The sequence below is a fragment of the Balaenoptera physalus genome (genome assembly GCF_965194825.1).
Source record: "Balaenoptera physalus genome assembly, chromosome: 11".
Lineage (NCBI taxonomy): Eukaryota > Metazoa > Chordata > Mammalia > Artiodactyla > Balaenopteridae > Balaenoptera > Balaenoptera physalus.
In genome coordinates this window covers 47,161,998-47,187,417 of record NC_138896.1, presented here as the reverse complement: position 1 = coordinate 47,187,417, position 25,420 = coordinate 47,161,998, and the positions used below count along the sequence as shown (strand labels likewise).

General features: G+C 37.9%; 1 protein-coding gene and 1 long non-coding RNA gene across 2 annotated transcripts in view; one reads left to right on the top strand and one right to left on the bottom strand.

Annotated features, from left to right (window-relative positions):
• KHDRBS2 (KH RNA binding domain containing, signal transduction associated 2) overlaps positions 1 to 25,420 on the bottom strand; it is a 754,183-nt gene that overhangs the window by 14,577 nt on the left and 714,186 nt on the right. The window contains exon 8 of the mRNA XM_082414355.1: positions 23,677 to 23,735. Coding sequence (XP_082270481.1) covers positions 23,677 to 23,735 — 59 coding nt within the window. The remainder of the gene's footprint in view (positions 1 to 23,676; positions 23,736 to 25,420) is intronic.
• Positions 1 to 25,420, top strand: part of LOC309638422 — a 313,379-nt gene that overhangs the window by 168,733 nt on the left and 119,226 nt on the right. The gene's annotated exons all lie outside the window — the stretch shown is intronic.

Here is a 25,420-nt window from a genome sequence, read left to right as displayed (position 1 = left end):
ACTGGGGAACTTGTCCTAAATACCAAAATTTTCCTCAGAAGTGGTGAGATCCATTTTAGTCCTTGAAGATATTCTTAGGTGAAGTCCCTAAGCGGCTTTTGAAAGTATGTATTTCCAATTGGCTATCTGGACCATGAAACAAATAAAATCTATCTCCAAAGTCCAAGCTTAACATAAACAACAAATATGAATGTTTAAAATGTGGTACATATTGAAAATATAAATGGGTAAATTCAGAAAGACAGTTGATAAATATATGAATAATCTATAATGAGGAACATTGTAGAAACTTTGAGAAAAAATTCTGAAATACATTTGTGGCCCAATAGTTCGTGCTTGATATTTCTCTGTTAACTTAAATTCCGCACAATGGAATGTGTGTCTGTGGCCACGGCTGGTTTTTATAATATGAGAATTAAATCCTCTTCCAGTTTCATTTTTCAGTCTAGATTTGGAAATCCTGGGGCCATTTTTCTTAACTTTACTGCATTTTTATACATACCCTTGTTTAGTACCCCCAAACTTACTTCATGTATATACCTAATTTCCAAATAACAGCGTGGTTTTGCAATTTTATCTTCTGTGACTAAGATTAAGTTATTTGAATTACTGCTATTCTGTAAGCTCCAGGAGGGTTAAAAAAATGCCCAACAAACTTAAGGCTGTGCCAAGAAAGCATTCCAAGTAGTTTAACATGCAGTGAGTGTTTTTTACAAGCTTGTATATTCCCCGGTGAGGCCACCACAATTTGAAATAAGACTCACACTGTAATTTAAATATGCTGTGATTAGTATAACTCTCCTCTCCTTGGTGGTGGTGCTATTTATTTTTATTTTATTTTTTAATTTATTTTTTTACTTTTTATTTTATATTGGGCTATAGTTGATTTACAATATTGTGTTAGTTTCAGGTGTACAGCAAAGTGATTCAGTTAAATGTATACATATATCTATTATTTTTCAAATTCTTTTCCCATTTAGGTTGCTACATAATACTGATCAGAGTTCTCTTTGCTATACAGTACGTCCTTATTGGTCATCCATTTAAAATATAGCAATGTGTACATATTAATCCCAAACACCCCAACTATCCCTCCCCCTCACCCATCCCTCTGGTAACCATAAGTTCACTCTCTAAGTCTATGAGTCTGTTTCTATTTTGTAAAAAATTCATTTTTATCATTTTTTTAGATTCTGCATATAAGTGATATCATACGATATTTCTCTTTCTCTGCTGGACTTACTTCACTCAATGTGACAATCTCTAGGTCCATCCATGTTGCTGCAAATGGCATTATGTCATTGTTTTTAATGGCTGAGTAATATTCCATTGAATATATGTACCACATCTTCTTTATCCATTTCTCTGTTGATGGATATTTCAGTTGCTTCCATGTCTTGGCTATTGTAAAGAGTGCTGCAGTGAACATTGGGGTGCATATATCCTTTCAGACCATGTTTTCCTCTGGATACATGTCCAGGAGTGGGATTGCAGGGTCATATGGTAGTTGTATTTTTAGTTGCTTAAGGAACCTCCATACTGTTTTCCATAGTGGCTGCATCAATTTACATTCCCACCAACAGTGTAGGAGGGTCCTCTTCTCTCCACACCCTCTCCAGCATTTGTTGTTTGTGGATCTTTTGATGATACCCATTCTGCTGGGGTGAGGTGATATCTCATTGCAGTTTTGATTTGCATTTCTCTAATAATTAGTGATATTGAACATCTTTTCATTTGCCTCTAGGCCCTCTGTATGTCTTCTTTGGAGAGATGTCTATTTAGGTCTTCTGCCAGTTTTTGATTGAGTTGTTTGTTTTTATGATATTAAGCTGCATGAGCTGTTTGTAAATTTTGGAGACAAATCCCTTGTCAGTCACATCATTTGCAAGTATTTTCTCCCATTCTGTGGGTTGTCTTTTTGTTTTGTTTATGGTTTCCTTTGCTGTGCAAAAGCTTTTGAGTTTACTTAGGTCCCATTTGTTTATTTTTGTTTTTATTTCCGTTACTCTGGGAGACAGATCAAAAAAGATATTGCTGCGATTTATGTCAGAGAGTGTTTTTCCAAAATTTTCCTCTAAGAGTTTTACAGTATCCGGTCTCACATTTAGGTCTTTAATCCATTTTGAGTTTATTTTTGTGTATGGTGTTAAAGAATGTTCTAATTTCATTTTTTACATATAGCTGTCCAGTTCTCCCAGCACCATTTATTGAAGAGACTGTCTTTCCTCCATTGTATAGTCTTGCTTCCTTTGTTGTAGATTAATTTACCATAGGGCATGGGTTTATTTCTGGGCTTTCTTTCCTTTTCCATTTTTGTGCCAGTACCATACTGTTTTGATGACTATAGCTTTGTAGTATAGTCTGAAGTCAGGGACCCAGATTCATGCAGCTCCATTTTTCTTTCTCAAGATTGCTTTGGCTATTCGGGGTCTTTTGTGTCTCCATACAAATTTTAAGATTTTTTGTTCTAGTTCTGTGAGAAAATGTCATCGGTAATTTGATATGGATTGCATTGAATCTGTAGACTGCCTTGGGTCGAATAGTCATTTTGACAATACTGGTTCTTTCAATCCAAAAACATGGTGTATCTTTCCATCTGTTTGTGCCATCTTCGATTTCTTTCATCAGTGTCTTATAGTTTTTGGAGTACAGGTCTTTTGTCTCCTTAGGCAAGTTTATTCCTAGGTATTTTATTCTTTTTGATGTGATTCTTTTGTTTCCTATTGAAACAAACAATAGAATTGTTTCTTGAATTTCTCTTTCTGATCTTTTATTGCTTTTGTACAGAAATGCAACAGATTTTTGCATATTAATTTTGTATCCTGCAACATTACCAAATTCATTGATGAGCTCTAGTAGTTTACTGGTAGCATCTTTAGAATTTTCTATGTATCGGATCATGTCACCTGCACATAGTGACAGTTTTACTTCTTTTCCAATTTGGATTCCCTTTATTTCCTTTTCTTCTCTGATTGCCAGGGCTAGGACTTCCAAAACTATGTTGAATAAAAGTGGTGAGAGTGGACATCCTTGTCTTGTTCCTGATCTTGGAGGAAATGCTTTCAGCTTTTCACTGTTGAGTGTTGAGTATGATGTTAGCTGTAGGTTTGTCATATGTGACCTTTATTACATTGAGGTAGGTCCCCTCTATGTCCACTTTCTGGAGAGTTTTTATCATACATGAGTGTTGAATTTTGCCAAAAGCTTTTTCTGCATCTATTAAGACGATCAAATGGTTTTGACTCTTTGATTTGTTGATATGGTGTATCACACTGATTTCTGGTTATTGTAAAATTCTTGCATCACTGAGATAAATCTCATTTTAATGTATTGTTGGATTCAGACTGTTAGTATTTTGTTGAGGATTTTTGTGTGTATGTTCATCAGTGATATTGGCACGTAATTTTCTTTTTTTGTGGTACCTTTGTCTGGCTTTGGTATCAGGGTAAAGGTGGCTCATAGAATGAGTTTGGGAGTTTTCCTTCCTCTGCAATTTTTTGGAACAGTTTCAGAAGGATGGGTGTTAACTCTTCTCTAAAAATTTGATAGAATTCCCCTGTGAAGCCATCTGGTCCTGGACTTTTGTTTGTTGGGAGTTTTTAAATCACAGTTTCAATTTCAGTGCTTGTGAATTGTCTGTTCATATATTCTCTTTCTTCCTGGTTCAATCTTGTGAGATTGTACCTTTCCAAGAATCTGTCCATTTCTTCCAGGTTGTCTGTTTTATTGGCATACAGTTGCTCATAATATTCTCTTATAATCCTTTGTATTTCTGTGGTGTCTGTAGTAACTTCTCTTTTTTCATTCCTAATTTTATTGATTTGAGTCCTCTCCCTTTTTTCTTGATGAGTCTAGCTAAAAGTTTATCAATTTTCTTTACCTTTTCAAAGAACCAGCTTTTAGTTTCACTGATCTTTGTTACCGTTTTCTTCACCTCATTTATTTCTGCTCTGACCTTTATGATTTCTTTCCTTCTACTAACTTTAGTTTTTGTTTGTTCTTCTTTCTCTAGTTGCTTTAGGTGTAAGTTTAGGTTGTTTATTTGAGATTTTTCTTCTTTCCTGAGGTAAGATTTTATTGCTATAAACTTCCCTCTTAGAACTGCTTTTGCTGCATCCCAAAGGCTTTGGATTGTTGTACTTTCATTTTCATTTGTCGCCAGGTACTTTTTGATTTCCTCTTTGATTTCTTCAGTGATACATTGTTGTTTAGTAGCATATTGTTTAACCTCCACGTGCTTGTGATTTTTACATTTTTTTCTTGTAGTTTATTTCTAATCTTATAGCATTGTGGTCAGAAAAGTTGCTTGATATGATTTCAATTTTCTTAAATTTACCAAGGCTTGCTTTGTGACCAAGCATGTGGTCAATCCTGGAGAATGTTCCATGTGCATGTGAGATGAATGTGTATTCTGCTGCTTTTGGATGGAATGCTCTATAAGTTAAGTCCATCTGGTCTAATGTGTCATTTAAGGTCTGTGCTTCCTTACTGACTTTCTGTCTGGATAATCTGTCCATTGTTGTAAGTTGGGTGTTAAAGTCCCCCACTATTACTGTGTTACTATCAATTTCTCCTTTTATGGCTGTTAGTATTTGCATTATATATTGAGATGCTCCTATGTTGGGTGCATAGATATTTACAATTGTTATATCTTCTTCTTTCATTGATCCTTGATCATTATGTAGTGTCCTTCTTTGTCTCTTGTAATAGTCTTTATTTTAAAGTCTATTTTGTCTGATATGAGTATTGCTAGTCCAGCTTTCTTTAGATTTCTATTTGCATGGTATACATTTTTCCATCCCCTCACTTTCAGTCTGTATGTGTCCCTAGGCCTGAAGTTGGATCTCTTGTAGACAGCATATACACATGTCTTATTTTTGTATCCATTCAGCCAGTCTTTGTCTTTTGGTTGAAGAATTTAATCCATTTATATTTAAGGTAATTATCAATATGTATGTTCCTATTGCCATTTTAATTGTTCAGGGTTTGTTTCTGTAGGTCTTTTTTCTTTCCTTCCTCTCCTCTCTTGTGGTTTGATGACCATCTTTATTGTTGTGTTTGGGTTACTTTTTATTTGTCTGTGTGTATCTATTGTAGTTTTGGGGTTTGCTGTTCCCATGAGGTTTTGACATAGCAGTCTATATATGTACAAAGTTTTTTAAAGTTGCTGGTCTCTTTCCCACCTAGAGAATTTCCTTTAGCATTTGCTTCAGTGCTGGTCTGGTGGTGCTGAATTCTCTTAGCTTTTGCTTATCTGTGGAGCTTTTGATTTTGCCATCAAATTTGAATTAGAGCCTTGCTGGCTAGAGTATTCTTGGTTGTAGGTTCTTCCCTTTCATCACTGTAAATATATCACCCCACTCCCTTCTTGTCTGCAGAGTTTCTGCTGAGAAATCAGCCAATAACCTCATGGGAGTTCCCTTATATGTTATTTGTTGTTTTTCCCTTGTTGCTTTTAATATTTTTCTATGTCTTTAATTTTTGTCAATTTGATTGCTATGTGTCTTGGCTTGTTCCTTCATGGGTTTACCCTTCCTGGGACTCTCTGCTTCCTGGACTTGAGTGACAGTTTCCTTTCCCATGTTAGGTACATTTTCAGCTATTATCTCTTCAAGTATTTTCTCAGGACCTTTGTCTCTCTCTTTTCCTTCTGGGACCCCTATAATGTGAATATTGGTGTGTTTATTGTTGTCCCAGAGGTCTCTTAGACTGTCTTCATTTCTTTTCATTCCTTCTCCTTTATTCTGTTCCATGGTAGTGATTTCCACCATTCTGTCTTCCAATTCACTTATCCGTTCTTCTGCCTAAGTTATCCTCCTATTGATTCTTTCTAGTGTATTTTTCATTTCAATTATTGTATTGTTCATCTCTGTTTGTCTGTTCTTTAGTTCTTCTTGGTCTTTGTTAAATATTTCTTGCATCTTCTAGATCCTTGCCTCCATTCTTTTTCTGAGATCCTGGATCATCTTCACTATCATCATTCTGAAATCCTTTTCTGGAAGTTTGCCTATCTCCTCTTCACTTAGTTGTTTTTCTGGGGTTTTATCTTGTTCCTTCATCTGGAACATATTCCTCTGCCATTTCATTTTTTCTAACTTTCTCTGGTTGTGGTTTCCATTCTGCTGGCTGCAGGATTGTATTTCTTCTTGCTTCTATTGTCTGCCCTTTGGTGGATGAGGCTATTAAGAGGCTTGTGCAAGCTTCCTGATAGGAGGGACTGGGAGTGGGTAGAATTAGGTCTTGTCCCTCTGGTGGCAGGGCCCTGCTCAGTAAAACTTTAATCCACTTGTCTGCTCATGGATGGGGCTGTGTTCCCTCCCTGATAGTTGTTTGGCCTGAGGCAATCCAGCACTGGAGCATGCAGGCTGTTTGGTGAGGTTAATGGTGATCTCCAGGAGGGCTCACACCAATGAGTACTTCCCAGATCTGGTGCTGCCAGTGTCTTTGTCCCTGCAGTGAGCCACAGCCACCCCCCCACCTCTGCAGGAGACCTTCCAACACTAGCTGGTAGCACCAACACCAGTGTCTTATGGGGTCACTGCTTTCTTCCCCTGGGTCCTGGTGCACACAAGACTTTGTGTGTGCCCTCCAAGAATGGAGTTTCTGTTTCCCCCAGTCCTGTGAAAGTCCTGAAATCAAACCCCGCTGGCTTTCAAAGCCAGATTCTCTGGGGACTCCTCCTCCTGTTCCTGGACCCCCAGGCTGGGAAGACTGATGTGGGGCTCAGAACTTTCACTCCTGTGGGATAACTTCTGTGGTATATTTGTTTTCTAGTTTGTGGGTTGCCCAAGCAGTGGGTATGGGATTTGATCTTATTGTGATTGTGCCCCTCCTATCATCTTGTTGTGGCTTCTTATTTATCTTTGGATGTAAGGTGTCTTTTTTTGGTAGGTTTCAGCATTTTTTTTTGTCAATGGTTGTTCAGCAGTTAGTTGTGATTTTGGTGTTTTTGTCAGAAGAGGGTGAGCTCACATCCTTCTACCCCACCATCTTGAGCTAATCAGCTGGTGCTATTTATTTTTAAACTGTCTAGTCTGTTTAACCCCTACCCTGAACATTTTACATGTTATCATATTTAATAATAGTTTGATTCTATGTGTACTATTGCATTTCTAATTATCACCCTTTGATTATCATCCCTTACAAATTGCATATGTAGTTTGAAATTTTAACTTATATTTTATTCTTCACTCTGCTGTACAATATCTGGCTGCTGTAGACAAATAAAGGTAAGCTCTTAATATTTTAAATTAAGTATGTAACTTTCTTCTCTCTTTGGAGTTAAGATCCCATCTAAATAAAAAGGAAATAAATAACCCAGTTAGAAAGATTTCCAAAAAAACAATGGCAAATGATAATTCGACACAATGTAGAAGCTTCTCTAACGTGTGCCAAAACAATACTTCAATTATTGTTGAATAAAATTCTGAATCGATCAAAACCTGCAGAATTCGGTCATAGACCTTTTCTTTTGAAATGCATGTAAGGGCTTTATGAGAAATAATGCAAGGAAGAATAAGAATGATGATATAAAATAATATTTTATGATCCTCTTCTCAAAGAAGTCCAATAACGTCTTTAATTCAGTGAAGACAGTGGGCTTGGTGGCATACCTTTGTAGACAGAGACTGAACCTGTAGTTTCTGGATTTCCTTACACACGCCACCCCCCACTCCCACTCACAACATCTGTCATTTCTATACTTGATAATAGAAATGAGCCCAGATTGTATTCTCAGACCAACTACAAGTTTTGGGAGTTAAAAATACAAATCAGGGGGCCTCGGGAAGATGGCGGAAGAGTAAGACGCGGAGATCACCTTCCTTCCCACAGATACAGTAGAAATACATCTACACGTGGAACTGCTCCTACAGAACACCCACTGAACGCTGGCAGAAAACGTCCGACCTCCAAAAAGGCAAGAAACTCCCCCCGTACTTGGGTAGGGCAAAAGAAAAAAGAAATAACAGAGACAAAAGAATAGGGACGGCACCTGCACCAGTGGGAGGGAGCCGTGAAGGAGGAAAGATTTCCTCGCACTAGGAGCCCCTTCGCGGGCAGAGACTGCGGGTGCTGGAGGGGGGAAGCTTCGGAGCCACGGAGGAGAGCGCAGCCACAGGGGTGCGGAGGGCAAAGCGGAGAGGTTCCCGCACGGAGGCTCGGCGCCGAGCAGCACTCTCCAGCCCGAGAGGCTTGTCTGCTCACCCGCCGGGGTGGGCGGGGCTGGGAGCTGAGGCTCGGCTTCGGTCAGATCGCAGGGAGAGGACTGGGGTTGGCGGCGTGAACACAGCCTGAAGGGGTTAGTGCACCACAGCTAGCCGAGAGGGAGTCCGGGAAAAAGTCTGCAGCTGCCGAAGAGGCAAGAGACTTTTTCTTCCCTCTTTGTTTCCTGGTGCGCGAGGAGAGGGGATTCACAGCGCCGCCTAAACGAACTCCAGAGACGGGCGCGAGCCGCAGCTACCAGCGCGGATCCCACAGCAACAGGAGCGCAGAGGGAAAAACGGAGAGATTCCCGCACAGAGGATCGGCGCCGAGCAGCACTCAGCAACCCAAGAGGCTTGTCTGATCCCCCGCCGGGGCGGGCGGGGCTGGGAGCTGAGGCTTGGCTTCGGTCGGATCACAGGGAGAGGACTGAGGCTGGCGGCATGAACACAGCCTGAAGGGATTAGCGCACAACAGCTGGCTGGGAGGGAGACCGGGAAAAAGTCTGCAGCTGCCGAAGAGGCAAGAGACTTTTTCTTGCCTCTTTGTTTCGCGGCGCGCAAGGAGAGGGGATTCAGAGCGCCGCCTAAACGAACTCCAGAGAAGGGCGCGAGCCGCGGCGATCAGCGCGGATTCCACAGCAACAGGGTCGCAGAGGAAAAAACGGAGAGACTCCCGCACAGAGGCTCGGCGCGGAGCAGCACTCACCAGCCCGAGAGGCTTGTCTGCTCGGCGGGCGGGGCTGGGAGCTGAGGCTCGGGCTTCGGTCGGATCGCAGGGAGAGGACTGGGGCTGGCGGCGTGAACACAGCCTGAAGGGGTTAGCGCACCACAGCTGGCTGGGAGGGAGACCGGGAAAAGGTCTGCAGCTGCCGAAGAGGCAAGAGACTTTTTCTTGCCTCTTTGTTTCGCTGAGCGCAAGGAGAGGGGATTCAGAGTGCCGCCTAAACGAACTCCAGAGAAAGGCGCGAGCCACGGCGATCAGCACGGACCCCAGAGACGGGCGTGAGACGCTGGGGCTGCTGCTGCCGCCTCCAAAAAGCCTGTGTGTGAGCACAGGTCACTCTCCACATTGCCCCTCCCGGGAGCCTGTGCAGCCCGCCACTGCCAGGGTCCCGTGATCCGGGGACAAGTTCCCCGGGAGACCGCACTGCCCGCCTCAGGCTGGTGCAACGTCACGACGGCCTCGGCCGCCGCAGGCTCACCCCGCCTCCTCTGTACACCTCCCTCCCAGCGGCCTGAGTGAGCCAGAGCCCCCGAAGCAGCTGCTCCTTTAACCCCGTCCTGTCTGGGGGGGGAATAGACGCCCTCAGGCGACCTACACACAGAGGCGGGTCCAAATCCAAAGCTGAACCCCAGGAGCTGTGCGAACAGGGAAGATAAGGGGAAATCTCTCCCAGCAGCCTTAGAAGCAGCGGATTAAAACTCCACAAACACTTGATGTGCCTGCATCTGTTGAATACCTGAATAGACAACGAATCATCCCAAATTCAGGAGGTGGACTTTGGGAGCAGGATATATTAATTTTTCCCCTTTTTCTTTTATTTGTGAGTGTATATGTATATGCTTCTGGGTGCGATTTTGTCTGTATAGCTTTGCTTTACAATAGCTTTATTTTACTTCACTATATTATAGCCTCTTTCTTTCTTTCTTTCTTTCTTTCTATTTTTTTTCCCTTTTACTCTGAGCCGTGTGGACGAAAGGCTCTTGGTGCTCCAGCCAGGCATCAGGGCTGTGCCACTGAGGTGGGAGAGCCAATTTCAGGACACTGGTCCACAAGAGACCTCCCAGCTCCACGTAATACCAAACGGCAAAAATCTCTCAGAGATCTCCATCTCAACATCAAGACCCAGCTTCACTCAACGGCCAGCAAGCTACAGTGCTGGACACCCTATGCCAAACAACTAGCAAGACAGGAACACAGCCCCATCCATTGGCAGAGAGGCTGCCTAAAATCATAATAAGGCCACAGACACCCCAAAATACACCACCAGACGTGGATGTGCCCACCAGAAAGACAAGATCCAACCTCATCCACCAGAGCTCAGGCACTAGTTCCCTCCACCAGGAAGCCTACACAACCCACTGAACCAACCTTAGCCACTGGGGACAGATACCAAAAACAACAGGAACTACGAACCTGCAGCCTGTGAAAAGGAGACCCCAAACACAGTAAGATAAGCAAAATGAGACGACAGAAAAACACACAGCAGATGAAGGAGCAGGGTCAGAACATACCAGACTTAACAAATGAAGAGGAAATAGGCAGTCTACCTGAAAAAGAATTCAGAATAATGATAGTAAGGATGATCCAAAATCTTGGAAATAGAATAGGTAAAATGCAAGAAACATTTAACAAGGACGTAGAAGAACTAAAGAGGAACCAAGCAATGATGAAAACCACAATAAATGAAATTAAAAATACTCTAGATGGGATCAATAGCAGAATAACTGAGGCAGAAGAAAGGATAAGTGACCTGGAAGATAAAATGGTGGAAATAACTACTGCAGAGCAGGATAAAGAAAAAAGAATGAAAAGAACTGAGGACAGTCTCAGAGACCTCTGGGACAACATTAAACGCACCAACATTCGAATTATAGGGGTCCCAGAAGAAGAAGAGAAAAAGAAAGGGACTGAGAAGATATTTGAAGAGATTATAGTTGAAAACTTCCCTAATATGGGAAAGGAAATAGTTAATCAAGTCCTGGAAGCACAGAGAGTCCCATACAGGATAAACCCAAGGAGAAACACACCAAGACACATATTAATCAAACTGTCAAAAATTAAATATAAGGAAAACATATTAAAGGCAGCAAGGGAAAAAAAACAAATAACACACAAGGGAATCCCCATAAGGTTAACATCTGATCTTTCAGCAGAAACTCTGCAAGCCAGAAGGGAGTGGCAGGATATACTTAAAGTGATGAAGGAGTAAAACCTACAACCAAGATTACACTACCCAGCAAGGATCTCATTCAGATTCGATGGAGAAATTAAAACCTGTACAGACAAGCAAAAGCTGAGAGAGTTCAGCACCACCAAACCAGTTTTACAACAAATGCTAAAGGAACTTCTCTAGGCAAGAAACACAAGAGAAGGAAAACACCTACAATAACAAACCCAAAACATTTAAGAAAATGGGAATAGGAACATAATATCGATAATTACCTTGAATGTAAATGGATTAAATGCTCCCACCAAAAGACACAGGCTGGCTGAATGGATACAAAAACAAGACCCATATATATGCTGTCTACAAGAGACCCACTTCAGACCTAGAGACACATATAGACTGAAAGTGAGGGGATGGAAAAAGATATTCCATGCAAATGGAAATCAAAAGAAAGCTGGAGTAGCAATTCTCATATCAGACAAAATAGACTTTAAAATAAAGACTATTACAAGAGACAAAGAAGGACACTATATAATGATCAAGGGATCGATCCAAGAGGAAGGTATAACAATTGTAAATATTTATGCACCCAACATAGGAGCACCTCAATACATAAGGCAAATACTAACAGCCATAAAAGGGGAAATCGACAGCAACACAATCATAGTAGGGGACTTTAACATCCCACTCTCACCAATGGACAGATCATCCAAAATGAAAATAAATAAGGAAACACAAGCTTTAAATGATACATTAAACAGGATGGACTTAATTGATATTTATAGGACATTCCACCCAAAAAAAACAGAATACACATTTTTCTCAAGTGCTCATGGAACATTCTCCAGGATAGATCATATCTTGGGTCACAAATCAAGCCTTGGTAAATTTAAGAAAATTGAAATTGTATCAAGTATCTTTCCAACCACAACGCTATGAGACTAGATATCAATTACAGGAAAAGATCTGTAAAAAATACAAACACATGGAGGCTACACAATACATTACTTAATAACGAAGTGATCACTGAAGAAATCAAAGGGGAAATCAAAAAATACCTAGAAACAAATGACAATGGAGATACGACGAACCAAAACCTATGGGACGCAGCAAAAGCAGTGCTAAGAGGGAAGTTTATAGCAATACAAGCCTACCTCAAGAAACAGGAAACATCTCGAATAAACAACCTAACCTTGCACCTAAAGCAATTAGAGAAAGAAGAACAAAAAAACCCCAAAGCCAGCAGAAGGAAAGAAATTATAAAGATCAGGTCAGAAATAAATGAAAAAGAAATGAAGGAAACAATAGCAAAAATCAATGAAACTAAAAGCTGGTTCTTCGAGAAGATAAACAAAATTGATAAACCATTAGCCAGACTCATCAAGAGGAAAAGGGAGAAGACTCAGATCAATAGAATTAGAAATGAAAAAGGAGAAGTAACCACTGACACTGCAGAAATACAAAAGATCATGAGAGATTACTACAAGCAACTCTATGCCAATAAAATGGACAACCTGGAAGAAATGGACAGATTCTTAGAAATGCACAACCTGCCGAGACTGAACCAGGAAGAAATAGAAACTATGAACAGACCAATCACAAGCACTGAAATTGAAACTGTGATTAAAAATCTTCCAACAAACAAAAGCCCAGGACCAGATGGCTTCACAGGCGAATTCTATCAAACATTTAGAGAAGACCTAACACCTATCCTTCTCAAACTCTTCCAAAATATTGCAGAGGGAGGAACACTCCCAAACTCATTCTATGAGGCCACCATCACCCTGATACCAACACCAGACAGAGATGTCACAAAGAAAGAATACTACAGGCCAATATCACTGATGAACATAGATGCAAAAATCCTCAACAAAATACTAGCAAACAAAATCCAACAGCACATTAAAAGGATCATACACCATGATCAAGTGGGGATTACCCCAGGAATGCAAGGATTCTTCAATATACACAAATCAATCAACGTGATACACCATACTAACAAACTGAAGGAGAAAAACCATATGATCATCTCAGTAGATGCAGAGAAAGCTTTCGACAAAATTCAACACCCACTTATGATAAAAACCCTGCAGAAAGTTGGCATAGAGGGAACTTTCTTCAACATAATAAAGGCCATATATGACAAACCCACAGCCAACATTGTCCTCAATGGTGAAAAACTGAAACCATTTCCACTAAGATCAGGAACAAGACAAGGTTGCCCACTCTCACCACTATTATTCAACATAGTTTTGGAAGTGTTAGCCACAGCAATCAGAGAAGACAAAGAAATAAAAGGAATCCAAATCGGAAAAGAAGAAGTAAAGCTGTCACTGTTTGCAGATGACATGGTACTATACATAGAGAATCCTAAAGATGCTACCAGAAAACTCCTAGAGCTAATCAATGAATTTGGTAAAGTAGCAGGATACAAAATTAATGCACAGAAATCTCTTGCATTTCTATACACTAATGACGAAAAATCTGAAAGTGAAATTAAGAAAACACTCCCATTTACCATTGCGACAAAAAGAATAAAATATCTAGGAATAAACCTACCTAAGGAGACAAAAGACCTGTATGCAGAAAATTATAAGACACTGATGAAAGAAATTAAAGATGATACAAATAGATGGAGAGATATACCATGTTCCTGGATTGGAAGAATCAACATAGTGAAAATGACTCTACTACCCAAAGCAATCTACAGATTCAATGCAATCCCTATCAAACTACCACTGGCATTTTTCACAGAACTAGAACAAAAAATTTCACAATTTGTATGGAAACACAAAAGACCCGGAATAGCCAAAGCAATCTTGAGAACGAAAAATGGAGCTGCGGGAATCAGGCTCCCTGACTTCAGACTGTATTACAAAGCTTCAGTAATCAAGACAGTTTGGTACTGGCACAAAAACAGAAATATAGATCAATGGAACAGGATAGAAAGCCCAGAGATAAACCCACACACATATGGGCACCTTATTTTTGATAAAGGAGGCAAGCATATACAGTGGAGAAAAGACAGCCTCTTCAATAAGTGGTGCTGGGAAAATTGGACAGGTACATGTAAAAGTATGAAAATAGAACACTCCCTGACACCATGCACAAAAATAAACTCAAAATGGATTAAAGACCTAAGTGTAAGGGCAGACACTATCAAACTCTTAGAGGAAAACATAGGCAGAACACTCTATGACATACATCACAGCAAGATTCTTTTTGACCCAGCTCCCAGAGAAATGGAAATAAGAACACAAATAAACAAATGGGACCTAATGAAACTTAAAAGCTTTTGCACAGCAAAGGAAACCATAAACAAGACCAAAAGACAACCATCAGAATGAGAGAAAATATTTGCAAATGAAGCAACTGACAAAGGATTAATCTCCACGATTTACAAGCAGCTCATGCAGCTCAATAACAAAAAAACGAACAACCCAATCCAAAAATGGGCCGAAGACCTAAATAGACATTTCTCCAAAGAAGATATACAGATGGCCTACAGACACATGAAAGAATGCTCAACATCATTAATCATTAGAGAAATGCAAATCAAAACTACAATGAGATATCATCTCACACCGGTCAGAATGGCCATCATCAAAAAATCTAGAAACAATAAATGCTGGAGAGGGTGTGGAGGAAAGGGAACACTCTTGCACTGTTGGTGGGAATGTAAATTGATACAGCCACTATGGAGAACAGTATGGAGGTTCCTTAAAAAACTACAAATAGAACTACCATACGACCCAGCAATCCCACTACTGGGCATATACCCTGAGAAAACCATAGGTCAAAAAGAGTCATGTACCAAAATGTTCATTGCAGCTCTATTTACAATAGCCAGGACATGGAAGAAATCTAAATGTCCATCGACAGATGAATGGATAAAGAAGATGTGGCACATATATACAATGGAATATTACTCAGCCATAAAAAGAAATGAAATGGAGGTATTTGTAATGAGGTGGATGGAGTTAGAGTCTGTCATACAGAGTGAAGTAAGTCAGAAAGAGAAAAACAAGTATAGTATGCTAACACATATATACGGAATCTAAGGGAAAAAAAAAAAAAAAAAAAGGCCATGAAGAACCTAGTGGCAAGACGGGAATAAAGACACAGACCTACTAGAGAATGGACTTGAGGATATGCGGAGGGGGTGGGGTGAGATGTGACAGGGTAAGAGAGTGTCATGGATATATATACACTACCAAATGTAAAATAGATAACTAGTGGGAAGCAGCCGCATAGCACAGCGAGATCAGCTCGGTGCTTTGTGGCCACCTAGAGGGATGGGATGGGGAGGGTGGGAGGGAGGGAGATGCAAGAGGGAAGAGAAATGGGAACATATTGTATATGTATAACTGATTCACTTTGTTATAAAGCAGAAGCTAACACACCATTGTAAGGCAATTATACTTCAATAAAGATGTTAAAAAAAAAAAAAATACAAATCAGACTTTAAACTCAGCAGAATGCTACCTTGGCTGCTTGACCAGCTCTGGCTCCCTCTGATTTTGCCCCACAAGCCTCTGCCTGCTTTCTCAGATTGGTGCCCTCATCTCAACACCTGTGTGAAAACAATTTTGGCCACCTTTGTCCCTGGTTACCACAAGGTAACCTTTAAACTCTGGAATTTCCTAGAGTAATTGGAGTGTCTTGGTTATGAATGGTGGACCCCTCTGACCACACCTGACCTGATAGTTTATGCTAACAAGATGACTCAGGATGGGGGGTGGTCATGCTAGAAAGACCAACTATGAGATTAGAGGGTTTGGGCTTTTACCATGTGATACCAGCCCACCCTGGGGAGGATAGAAGGCTGGAGATAAGATGATCTAATCATTCATGCCTACATAATAAAACAATGATAAAAAAAACTCTGGGCACTGATATTTACATAAACTTCCCTGGTTGGCAATACTTTTGATTGCTACACATCAGTGTTGCCTGGAGGATAACACTGCCCTGAAGGTTTTGAAAGCTTCACATTTGGGATCCTTCCAGACCTTGCCCTACGTGTCTCTCTCTTTGCTGGTTTTGCTCTCTATCTTATTGTTATAATAAAGTTAACTGTAAGTATATCACTTTCCTTAGTTCTATGAGTTATTCTGGCAAATTATCAAACCTAAGTAGGTAGTGGGAACCTCCAAATTTGTAGCCAGCTCGTCAGAAGTAAGGGTGACCTGGGGTAACCCAAACTTGTGTCTGTGTGTAAAGTAAGGACACTTTTGTGGAGAACTGTGCCCTTAACTGGCGAAGTTTGGCCTGACTCTGGGCACCCACTCTAGTCTCTTTGTTTGCTCTTCCTGGTCTTCTCAACAACCTGAATCTTAGCTCTCTGCCCATGACTGGACCGATCCCTCCTGGAACTTCCAAACGCTGAAAGCCTCCTGGGTGGCTGTCAGTCCCCTGAGACTGAGGGGGCTGCCCCTGAAATCTTCCTTGACAATGACCAGACACCAGAGAGATTGACCTAATTTTTTTTTCTTCTTCTTGGCACGTCTTACAACTGAGCTAAATGTTTGATAAGGTACCAGTATAAGTAATTTGTTCAATACAAAAAGACATCAGTTATTAGTCAATCAGTTATTAGTCATCAATAATTATAATTACATTTTCAACTGGCATAGTTTTTCAGCAATTCATATATATCAGTTCCCATTGAGTCATTCAATAAATTATAACATATTTGATAAATGAAGTGTAGCACATTTATTTCAGAACAATGTATCTTAGTCTTTTTTTTTTTTTTTAATCCATGCCCTCTTTTAATAAACATAAAATCTCCCTAAACTCTGGAAATTCTATGAAGGTACACTAAGGTGGCATAGCTCCTGTATATATATCTTCCTAGTTGGTGTATTTCCACGTTGGCAAGAAAATGTTCTCCCAGCTTTTAATTTTGTACTCTATACTTTGTGTTTCTTAAAAAATTATTTTTGTACATTCAAAATACAAATCTATATCATATTGAATATATTTTTTGTACATGATCAGTTCATTCCAAGATTCTGACAATAAATCACTCAACTTTTGCCTCCCAATCAGTTAAAATGATTGTATTATTAACTCAGCAGAAAGTTAAGTAATGAAAGAACTTTCCTATGACTTGATTTATTGGCTCAAGAGAGTTGTTAAATGCATGTGGATTATAATTTTTTGTGGACTTTCGATTGGGTGAATTTTAGACAAAATCAAATTTGAGATTTAACTGTTTAAACACACTTGTTCAAAAAGGCACTAAGTTTGTTCAAAAAAGGGCTATATTTTATTTTCCATTATTTAAACTTATAGTTTTTTTTAATGAATTTAAAATGCCTGGTTCTATAACACAATGTTTATTTATAAAATCTCCACTGTTCTAAAAGTACACTGTACATAACTTGTGTGTTGCCTTCAAGAATGCAGATGGCTGGCACAGTTTTGACCTTTCATATTAAGACTGTAGGCCGCTTATCAGCATGCTCCCATGTATCCATCTAAAACTTATTCTCAACCAGAGCATCCAGGAAGACCACCCAGGAACTTTTAACTGATGCCTAGTTCTCATCTTCAAAGATTATGATAGAGCTGAATTGGGATGGTAACTGGACACTGGTATTTCTTCGAAATTCACCAGGTGATTTGAAAATGTATAATTAAGGTTAAGAATCTCTGATCTAAAATACTGAAACGCCGATTCCAGTATTACCTAAAATTGTTGAACTCAGGAGTGCATGATTCAAAATAAAATTGAAACCACTGTTAAGTACATCTAACTTCAAATGAGCAACGCAAGCAATGAAGTGGTGGTGCCTTGTTCATTTTGGCTGTTTCTTGCTGAAGCAAGATAATCTGAATTTATTATCAAAACTAGCAGGATTAGATATCCATTTCATTGCAACCTCTGAAATAGTAAAGAGCAGAAAATTAGCTTCTCCTTAAGGTAAGTTTACAACTGGATATTAAAATACTTCAGAAGCACAATTTCTTTAGTTCTTCTTTCATTAAAAATAAAGTTTAGGGCTTCCCTGGTGGAGCAGTGGTTGAGAATCTGCCTGCTAATGCAGGGACACGGGTTCTCACCCTGGTCTGGGAAGATCTCACATGCCGCGGAGCAACTAGGCCCGTGAGCCACAACTACTGAGCCTGTGCGTCTGGAGCTTGTGCTCCGCAACAAGAGAGGCCGCGACAGTGAGAGGCCCGCGCACCGCGATGAAGAGTGGCCCCCGCTGGCTGCAACTAGAGAAAGCCCTCTCACAGAAATGAAGACCCAACACAGCCAAAAATAGATAAATAAATAAATAAGATTTCATTAAAAAAAATTAAAAAATAAAGTTTAAAAATCTATATTAAAAGTTAAATTGAATAAATCACAGTGATATTTTTCTCAGTATTTCTCAATAACAACTTCGATATTAATCCTATGATAAATACTTTGTATACACTACTATTAAAAATGACTGATAAATTCTTGCCCATATTAAGAAAACTCATCTCCATTTGTAAAATCAATTTCCTCAAATTTCTATTTCTATTTACTATTGCAAATGAACTGTGTTTGCTCTTGAATAACATGGTGGCATGATTGCCAGGTAGCTTCATTTTCCTTTGCTGTTTTCACAGCTTAATCAAAGCAGGACTTATTTTCACATGGGGATAATAATCATTCCAGTTCATCATCACAAAATGAATGCATTTGTGTTCTGCAATCAACTTGAAGTGAGGCACTCAAATGCCCTAGAATAGGGTACAAAAATTCTTTTTGCTTTCATTCATTTCAAGACAGTGTATTATATTACCCTCCTTGATTCCACACACCTGTCATCTAAAATGTCACTACAGAATAGACCTATAATTAGCTCTTCAGTTCATACATTAAATACATTTTAATAAACAGCTCTCTTCTCTGAGAAGAGAATATTACTGTCCATTCTTAGCTATCAATCTCAGATTACAGGGTGTTTCTTATTTGAAGTATTGATAAGACAAGCTGATCTGTACACCCTTATTGAATTATGAGCTATTCAGACTTATCCAAAACAATTATAATGACTCTGATAAGGTAGGAAATATTTTAAAACTGCAAAAACTGATTTGGGATTTCTGTAAGTCAAATATTCATGTTCCAAAAAGAAGTTTAAGTTATCAGAAATTTAATACTTAAATATTAATTTAATAATATTTTAACATCAATGAAATGTTTAATAATCATAATACATTAAATAATATAAGTAAATTATTATATATTATATTGTATATATGAAGTAAATATAATTGTATCATATTTTCATACTAATATTTATTTAAAATACTTAATATTTAAAATTTTATATTTACATCATTGTAAGAAAATGGTTTAATATTCAATATTAAATTGTACAAAAATAATTTGAATAATTTAATTGCAATGAAGCCCAAAGGGATACATGATATCCACAGAAGTCAGCGTATTTGTTACTTCACCGTGAATTATGGGCCCAAAAGAGACAAATACAGTTTCAATCTGGTGACACACGAAACATGATGTATAAAGATTCAGATTGAAGTGTCACACTGAATGACTGGATTTTTACTTCTACTGGTTTATTTCAAACTATTTTTGAAGGAATCCTGAATGAGAGATTCCATCCATGAGTCTTTTGAATGCAGGATACCGTTCTTCTGGAGAGCATTCCCTGTTCCTCTCCCACAGCTCTTTCCTCAAGCCTGAGCAGCAGAGGAGGTTCTGGGGCAGCTGATTGTGAGCCTCCTCACATACTGTCTAAGTCTGGGTGTTGCCAGGAAACTGAGAATTGGGGCTGTTTGTTTTATAAAAATACAGATCTGTATCCATGACACAACCAAAATGTAACAGAGAGGAATTAGTAATTCAAAATATAAGTGAATAAGCAGAGATGCAAGATTTACATTTTGAAGTAAATGTTATTAATTTAAAAGATTGTGCACAGTTCATTAAAGATAAGCTACAAATGGATACTTGTTAACATGTGAGGTATGGAAAATTAGTGAAAAACATCAATCTATAATTGACATGAGTGGGTCCTCAAATCACTGCTCCACATACATATTTAAATGTTATCATCTGCCCATTTGGACGTGACAGGCTGAGCAACCTATGGAGCAAGAATCCTGAACTTAAAGTTCCCTTTACATAATCACCTAATACCAAAATCTGAGGGCATATAATGCATATTAATTTAATTAGGCTTTATGATGCTGAGCTCTTACTATTTCTCATCATTTGACTTAGTCCTTTTTCTATTTTCTGTATAGAATATGGGAACATGGACACTCCCCAAATTTAAACTTCATGACTATATGGATTGACATGCAAGCAGTTTCTTTATTTTCTGGTCATATAAAAGGAGTGTCCCTTTTCAAATATACATATTTATGGTTAATTATAATGGCACATATGAAAATATATTAAATTCTGCATTTTGTCAAGGTATTATCCTAATGATTAAGAACTGAAAAAAGAAACTTTTATTTTATGGTGGAAAAATCTTATAGGAATTTTTATAAAGCAGTCTATATTGTGTTTTCTTTTTAAATAAGATGTGTATCATGATAGATTTAAAAATTGGTAAAATATATAACAGTAAAGAATGAGTAAATATAGGAGTGTAATTTAAATTTCCTTTTTTAACCTAAATTTTCTATAGTGTATGTGTATTATTTTTAGAGTAAGAAAAAAATAACTTATTTTTAGATTAATCATACCTATGTATCCACTTAGATTTCTTAACACCTGTGGCAAAAAAAAATTTAAAAAAATTCTAAAAATATATAATTACTTTCACATGTGCATCATTTAAAACAGTCGCTTTTGTTCAGAGTTCCTGACTGCATTCTGTGGCCCAGTGTAGCAGAGATGAGTCACAGTGAGCAGAGAGGATTATGGGGCAATGGAAGGGGCCCTGGGCTGCTGGTGGAAGGGGCCCTGACTTGTGAGCAGCCTCCTTGCTGAACTCCACTGTTTTCTATGAGCTGCACCATGAAAAAATGTTGCAACGTGTTGTTTAGATTTATTTGCCTCTGTCCCTGGAATGTCACCTCCTGACCCCAACAAAATAAATAAATAAATTCTTTCCTGAATAATTACCCTTCTGACATGAAAATCAAGAAGCGCTTTCCAAATCAGAATGCATAGAGGGCTGATATATCAACACTTACAAAATGAAACCATCTTGAATGTGAAGTGTATTCTTGACTTAATGCTTGCTCAATGATGCCAGAAAATGGCCACAGGTCCTGGTGGCCAAAGAAAAAGGCAAGACCCTAAAGCGAAGTCTACTTGTAGGCATAAATGTGTTTAATCTTTCAACATTAAGAATATGGCCAATTTGGCTGAAATTTTAGGTAATAAAAGTTATTACTTAAAAATTCCTGCCTAATATAATTCTTACTCTGTCCAGACAGTCAAACCACTATCCACATTTTATTCATTACTTTATTGAAAAGATTTATCAACTGCTTTCTGTGTGCAGAGAATTGCTTGTTGGTAAATTTTAATTTAACCCAGAATGAAAGCTAGTGCTTATGAGCAAGTGTAGCTTATAAAGTGATAGAGCTTGTTTGTCTCTAGACTTGGCAGCAGCAGAAGAGCTAAACACCCAGGAAAGCACACAATAGTTGACAGAAGTGAGCCCAGCTCTCCTTACGATGACTCCTGCATCTTCATTAGAAGGTCTGAGAAGTAATAGCTTGTATTCACACATTTTTCCCTATTGCCTTAATTACATGGCATTAACATTTTAAATGTAAATAATTGAGAAATAGATGGCCTACATGGGAAAAGAATCTAAAAAAAAAAAAAAGTGGATATATGTATATGTATAACTGATTCACATTGCTGTACACCTGAAACTAATAAAACATTGTAAATCAACTATACTCCAATAAAAATTTTTTAAAAAAACAAGAAAGAATAAAGAAATATGACAACTAAATGCAATGTGGTACTCTGGATTGAACCGTGGGACAGAAAGAAAATATTGATGGGAAAAGTAGTAAAATCTAAATAAACTCTGGAGTTTAGTTAAAAAAATAAAAAAAGAAATCTCATACCCTATTACCAACTATGCAGTCAGATATCATCAAACTCATCCCTGCCATTGATTTCAGTGCATGTAATTCTGTAAAGTAAAGCTCATAGGGGATTTTTCCTCAAATTTATGTGCCATGTGTAAAAAACAATGACTGTATTTTGCAAATAAAAATTCCATTTAAAAAAGTGATTTATAAATAATAATATATCTTCTCATTAGAATGTAAGCTTTAAGTGATTGTTCACTGCAGTATCTCCAGGATTGAGAACAATGACTTACATGTGTTAGCCATTAAATAAATATCTGTTATGTGAGTAATGTTCTCTGACCTTCTACTGAATCACATGGTTTATAGTCTGGCACAATTTTTATATGTAGGAATATGTTTCTCAACAGTAGACAGCAGGAAGCAGGGAGGGACAATATCTATCGTGTACACCATCATATTCCTGGAGACTGACAATACCTTTGTGCACAAAAGACAAATGTGCATTTTTACTATAAAATGGAGATAAAATACTTCAAATTTCAATATATTATAAAGAAAAAAATAAGAAAATATATGTAGGTACTCAGCTTATGGATAGAAGCGATTGTGATGGTGGCTTATTTTTATGCTCCTACTTCTGAGTTGGCCTCATGAAAGTCACCAGAGAAGTGACTTGATTTGGTACCTCTGGTTCCAAGGAGGGTGCACTTCTTTTTCTCTGATGTCTGGACCTTCCCTTCCCTGTCCTGATGGAGCACTGCACCTTCATCATGTGGAGCCCTGAACACAGGCAATGTTCATCATCTCCTTTACTGCTCCTCATAAAGAGGAACAGAGTGGCCTTGGTATTATTTTAATAAAAATCCAGGACTGGGAACATTTAAATGAGTGTTATTTTTCAAGGCAGTCAACTGGTGATGCTGAACATGTATTTTCAGGAACCAGAAACTACACTTCTAAGTGATGTACTATATTGATATATCATAGGCACTCAACAAATCTTACTGAATTGTTAACTTTAAGTGGTTTTTAAATTAAACAATGTAATTTTGAAATTAATTTTATAGACTGATATTCTTATTGACTATTAATTCTTATGAGTCAATCATTATTTGGCACTTTCAGGAACTACACATGCTATAAAAATAACTTAAAAGTTACAATTTCTGCCCTTCAAAGTTTTAAAATCTTTTAACTGTATATTATTCTAATGATCATCGTGATAGCAGAAAGACAGCATTGCTGTCATATCAATGAGTCAGACAATGGACACAGTGAAACATGTAAGAAAGACACTATTCTTAATGTTCACTGTTGCTGTTGAAAGTTTTCCATGATTGTGATTAATTACTTTTGAAATTTTGATCAAAATGGATCTGTCCAATTTTCTGGCACTGGCTCTCTACATCAAATCTCACCCTGGAATTACATAAATCAATGTAGTCTGGACTTCTGTAAAAACTGGGGGGGGGAGAAAGATAGAAGTAATTTCTGAGTTGTCAGTGACTGATGGATGTTTTGATTTCACAGTTTTAGTAAAGTAAACGTCTTACCGTAGCTGTCATAGGCATCCTCACTTACTCCATGACCATAGTCATAGTACTCAGGCACACTGCAATAGATTTAGACAGCGATCAATGTTACTGTATTCAGGAGGAATCAACCCAAAAACTCATATGGAATTTGAATGCAAAATGTGTGCTAAGGTAATATCCCAAGAATCTCTAGGCATAAATCACATATTTGAACATAAATAATAGTAGAATAATATTCATCAAATAATAGAATTCAAAGAAGAGTATTCAGTAAGAAAAATACAGGTTATTGACAAAGAGTGCTATGATTTTCTCACCCCACCTCAGTACGTTATCTTTATCCTCCATTACATAAATCAAATTTCCTCTAAAGCACAAGTATGATACTTCAAGAGAAGAGTTATAAAAGGCCTATTTCCAAGAAAAGTGCTACACAACATGACAATCTGGTCAATTTGGTGTGGGTTTTAATGCAATTACCTTAAGAAATATACAATTTCATCTTCACTTCCAAACACTGAAATTATATTTATACTGCCTTCCAACTCTTCCACAGTATGTCCCTAGGCTTCTCAAATACATAAGCTATTTCTTCCCACTTAATATCTTGCTAGATGCTTAGCCTAATGTTACCAAGTCATAATTTTTAAAAACACTATACAAAAAGTGGAAATTAATTTAGCTTAGAATTTGGATAATTAATGCATATTTTCATTTTATTTAGGGATCTACAAATATTTGTGATACACTGTATTTTTCACTCAAATAAGCTCATTCATTTAAAGTTCTCTGCCTCATCTATACAACGGAATATTACTCAGCCATAAAAAGAAATGAAATTGAGTTATTTGTAGTGAGGTGGATGGACCTAGAGTCTGTCATACAGAGTGAAGTAAGTCAGAAAGAGAAAAACATATACCATATGCTAATACATATATATGGAATCTAAAACAAACAAACAAAAAATGGTTTTGATGAACCTAGGGGCAGGACAGGAATAAAGACTCAGATGCAGAGAATGGACTTGAGGACATGCGGAGGGGAAAGGGTAAGCTGGGACGAAGTGAGAGAGTAGCACTGATATATATATACACTACCAAATGTAAAATAGATAGCTAGTGGGAAGCAGCTGCATCACATGAAGAGATCAACTTGGTGCTTTGTGACCACCTAGAAGGGTGGGATAAGGAGGGTGAGAGGGAGATGCAAGAGGGAGGGGATATGGGGATATATGTATACATTTAGCTGATTCACTTTGTTGTACAGCAGAAACTAACACAACATTGTAAAGCAATTATACTCCAATAAAGATGTTAAAAAAAAAAAAAAAGGAGATGCCTCCAATGGAATAAAAAGAAAATGTTCAAATTCTTTTACAAAGTAATTAAAACAATGAATCAAAACCTGACAAAACTGCAAAAAAAGAAAAGGATGGTTCAAATCAGAAACTGATCATATTATTGAGTTCACTGGACTATCTGAAAATAAGATGAAAAGATGTTTAGTTAAATTTCACATCCATTCTTCTTTTACTTTACTTTTATTTTTTTCTAGGTTTATTGAGGTATAATTGACAACTAAAAAGTTTTCTAAATGTAAGTTTTACATCATGATGTTTTGATTATATATACATATATATGTTGTGAGATGATTACCAAAATTAAGCTAATTAACATAGAAAAATGAAGTTCTCTGCCTGAACCTTAATTTATAAGCTATGTATTTATACATATATATTTACATATATAATTTGTATCTATAA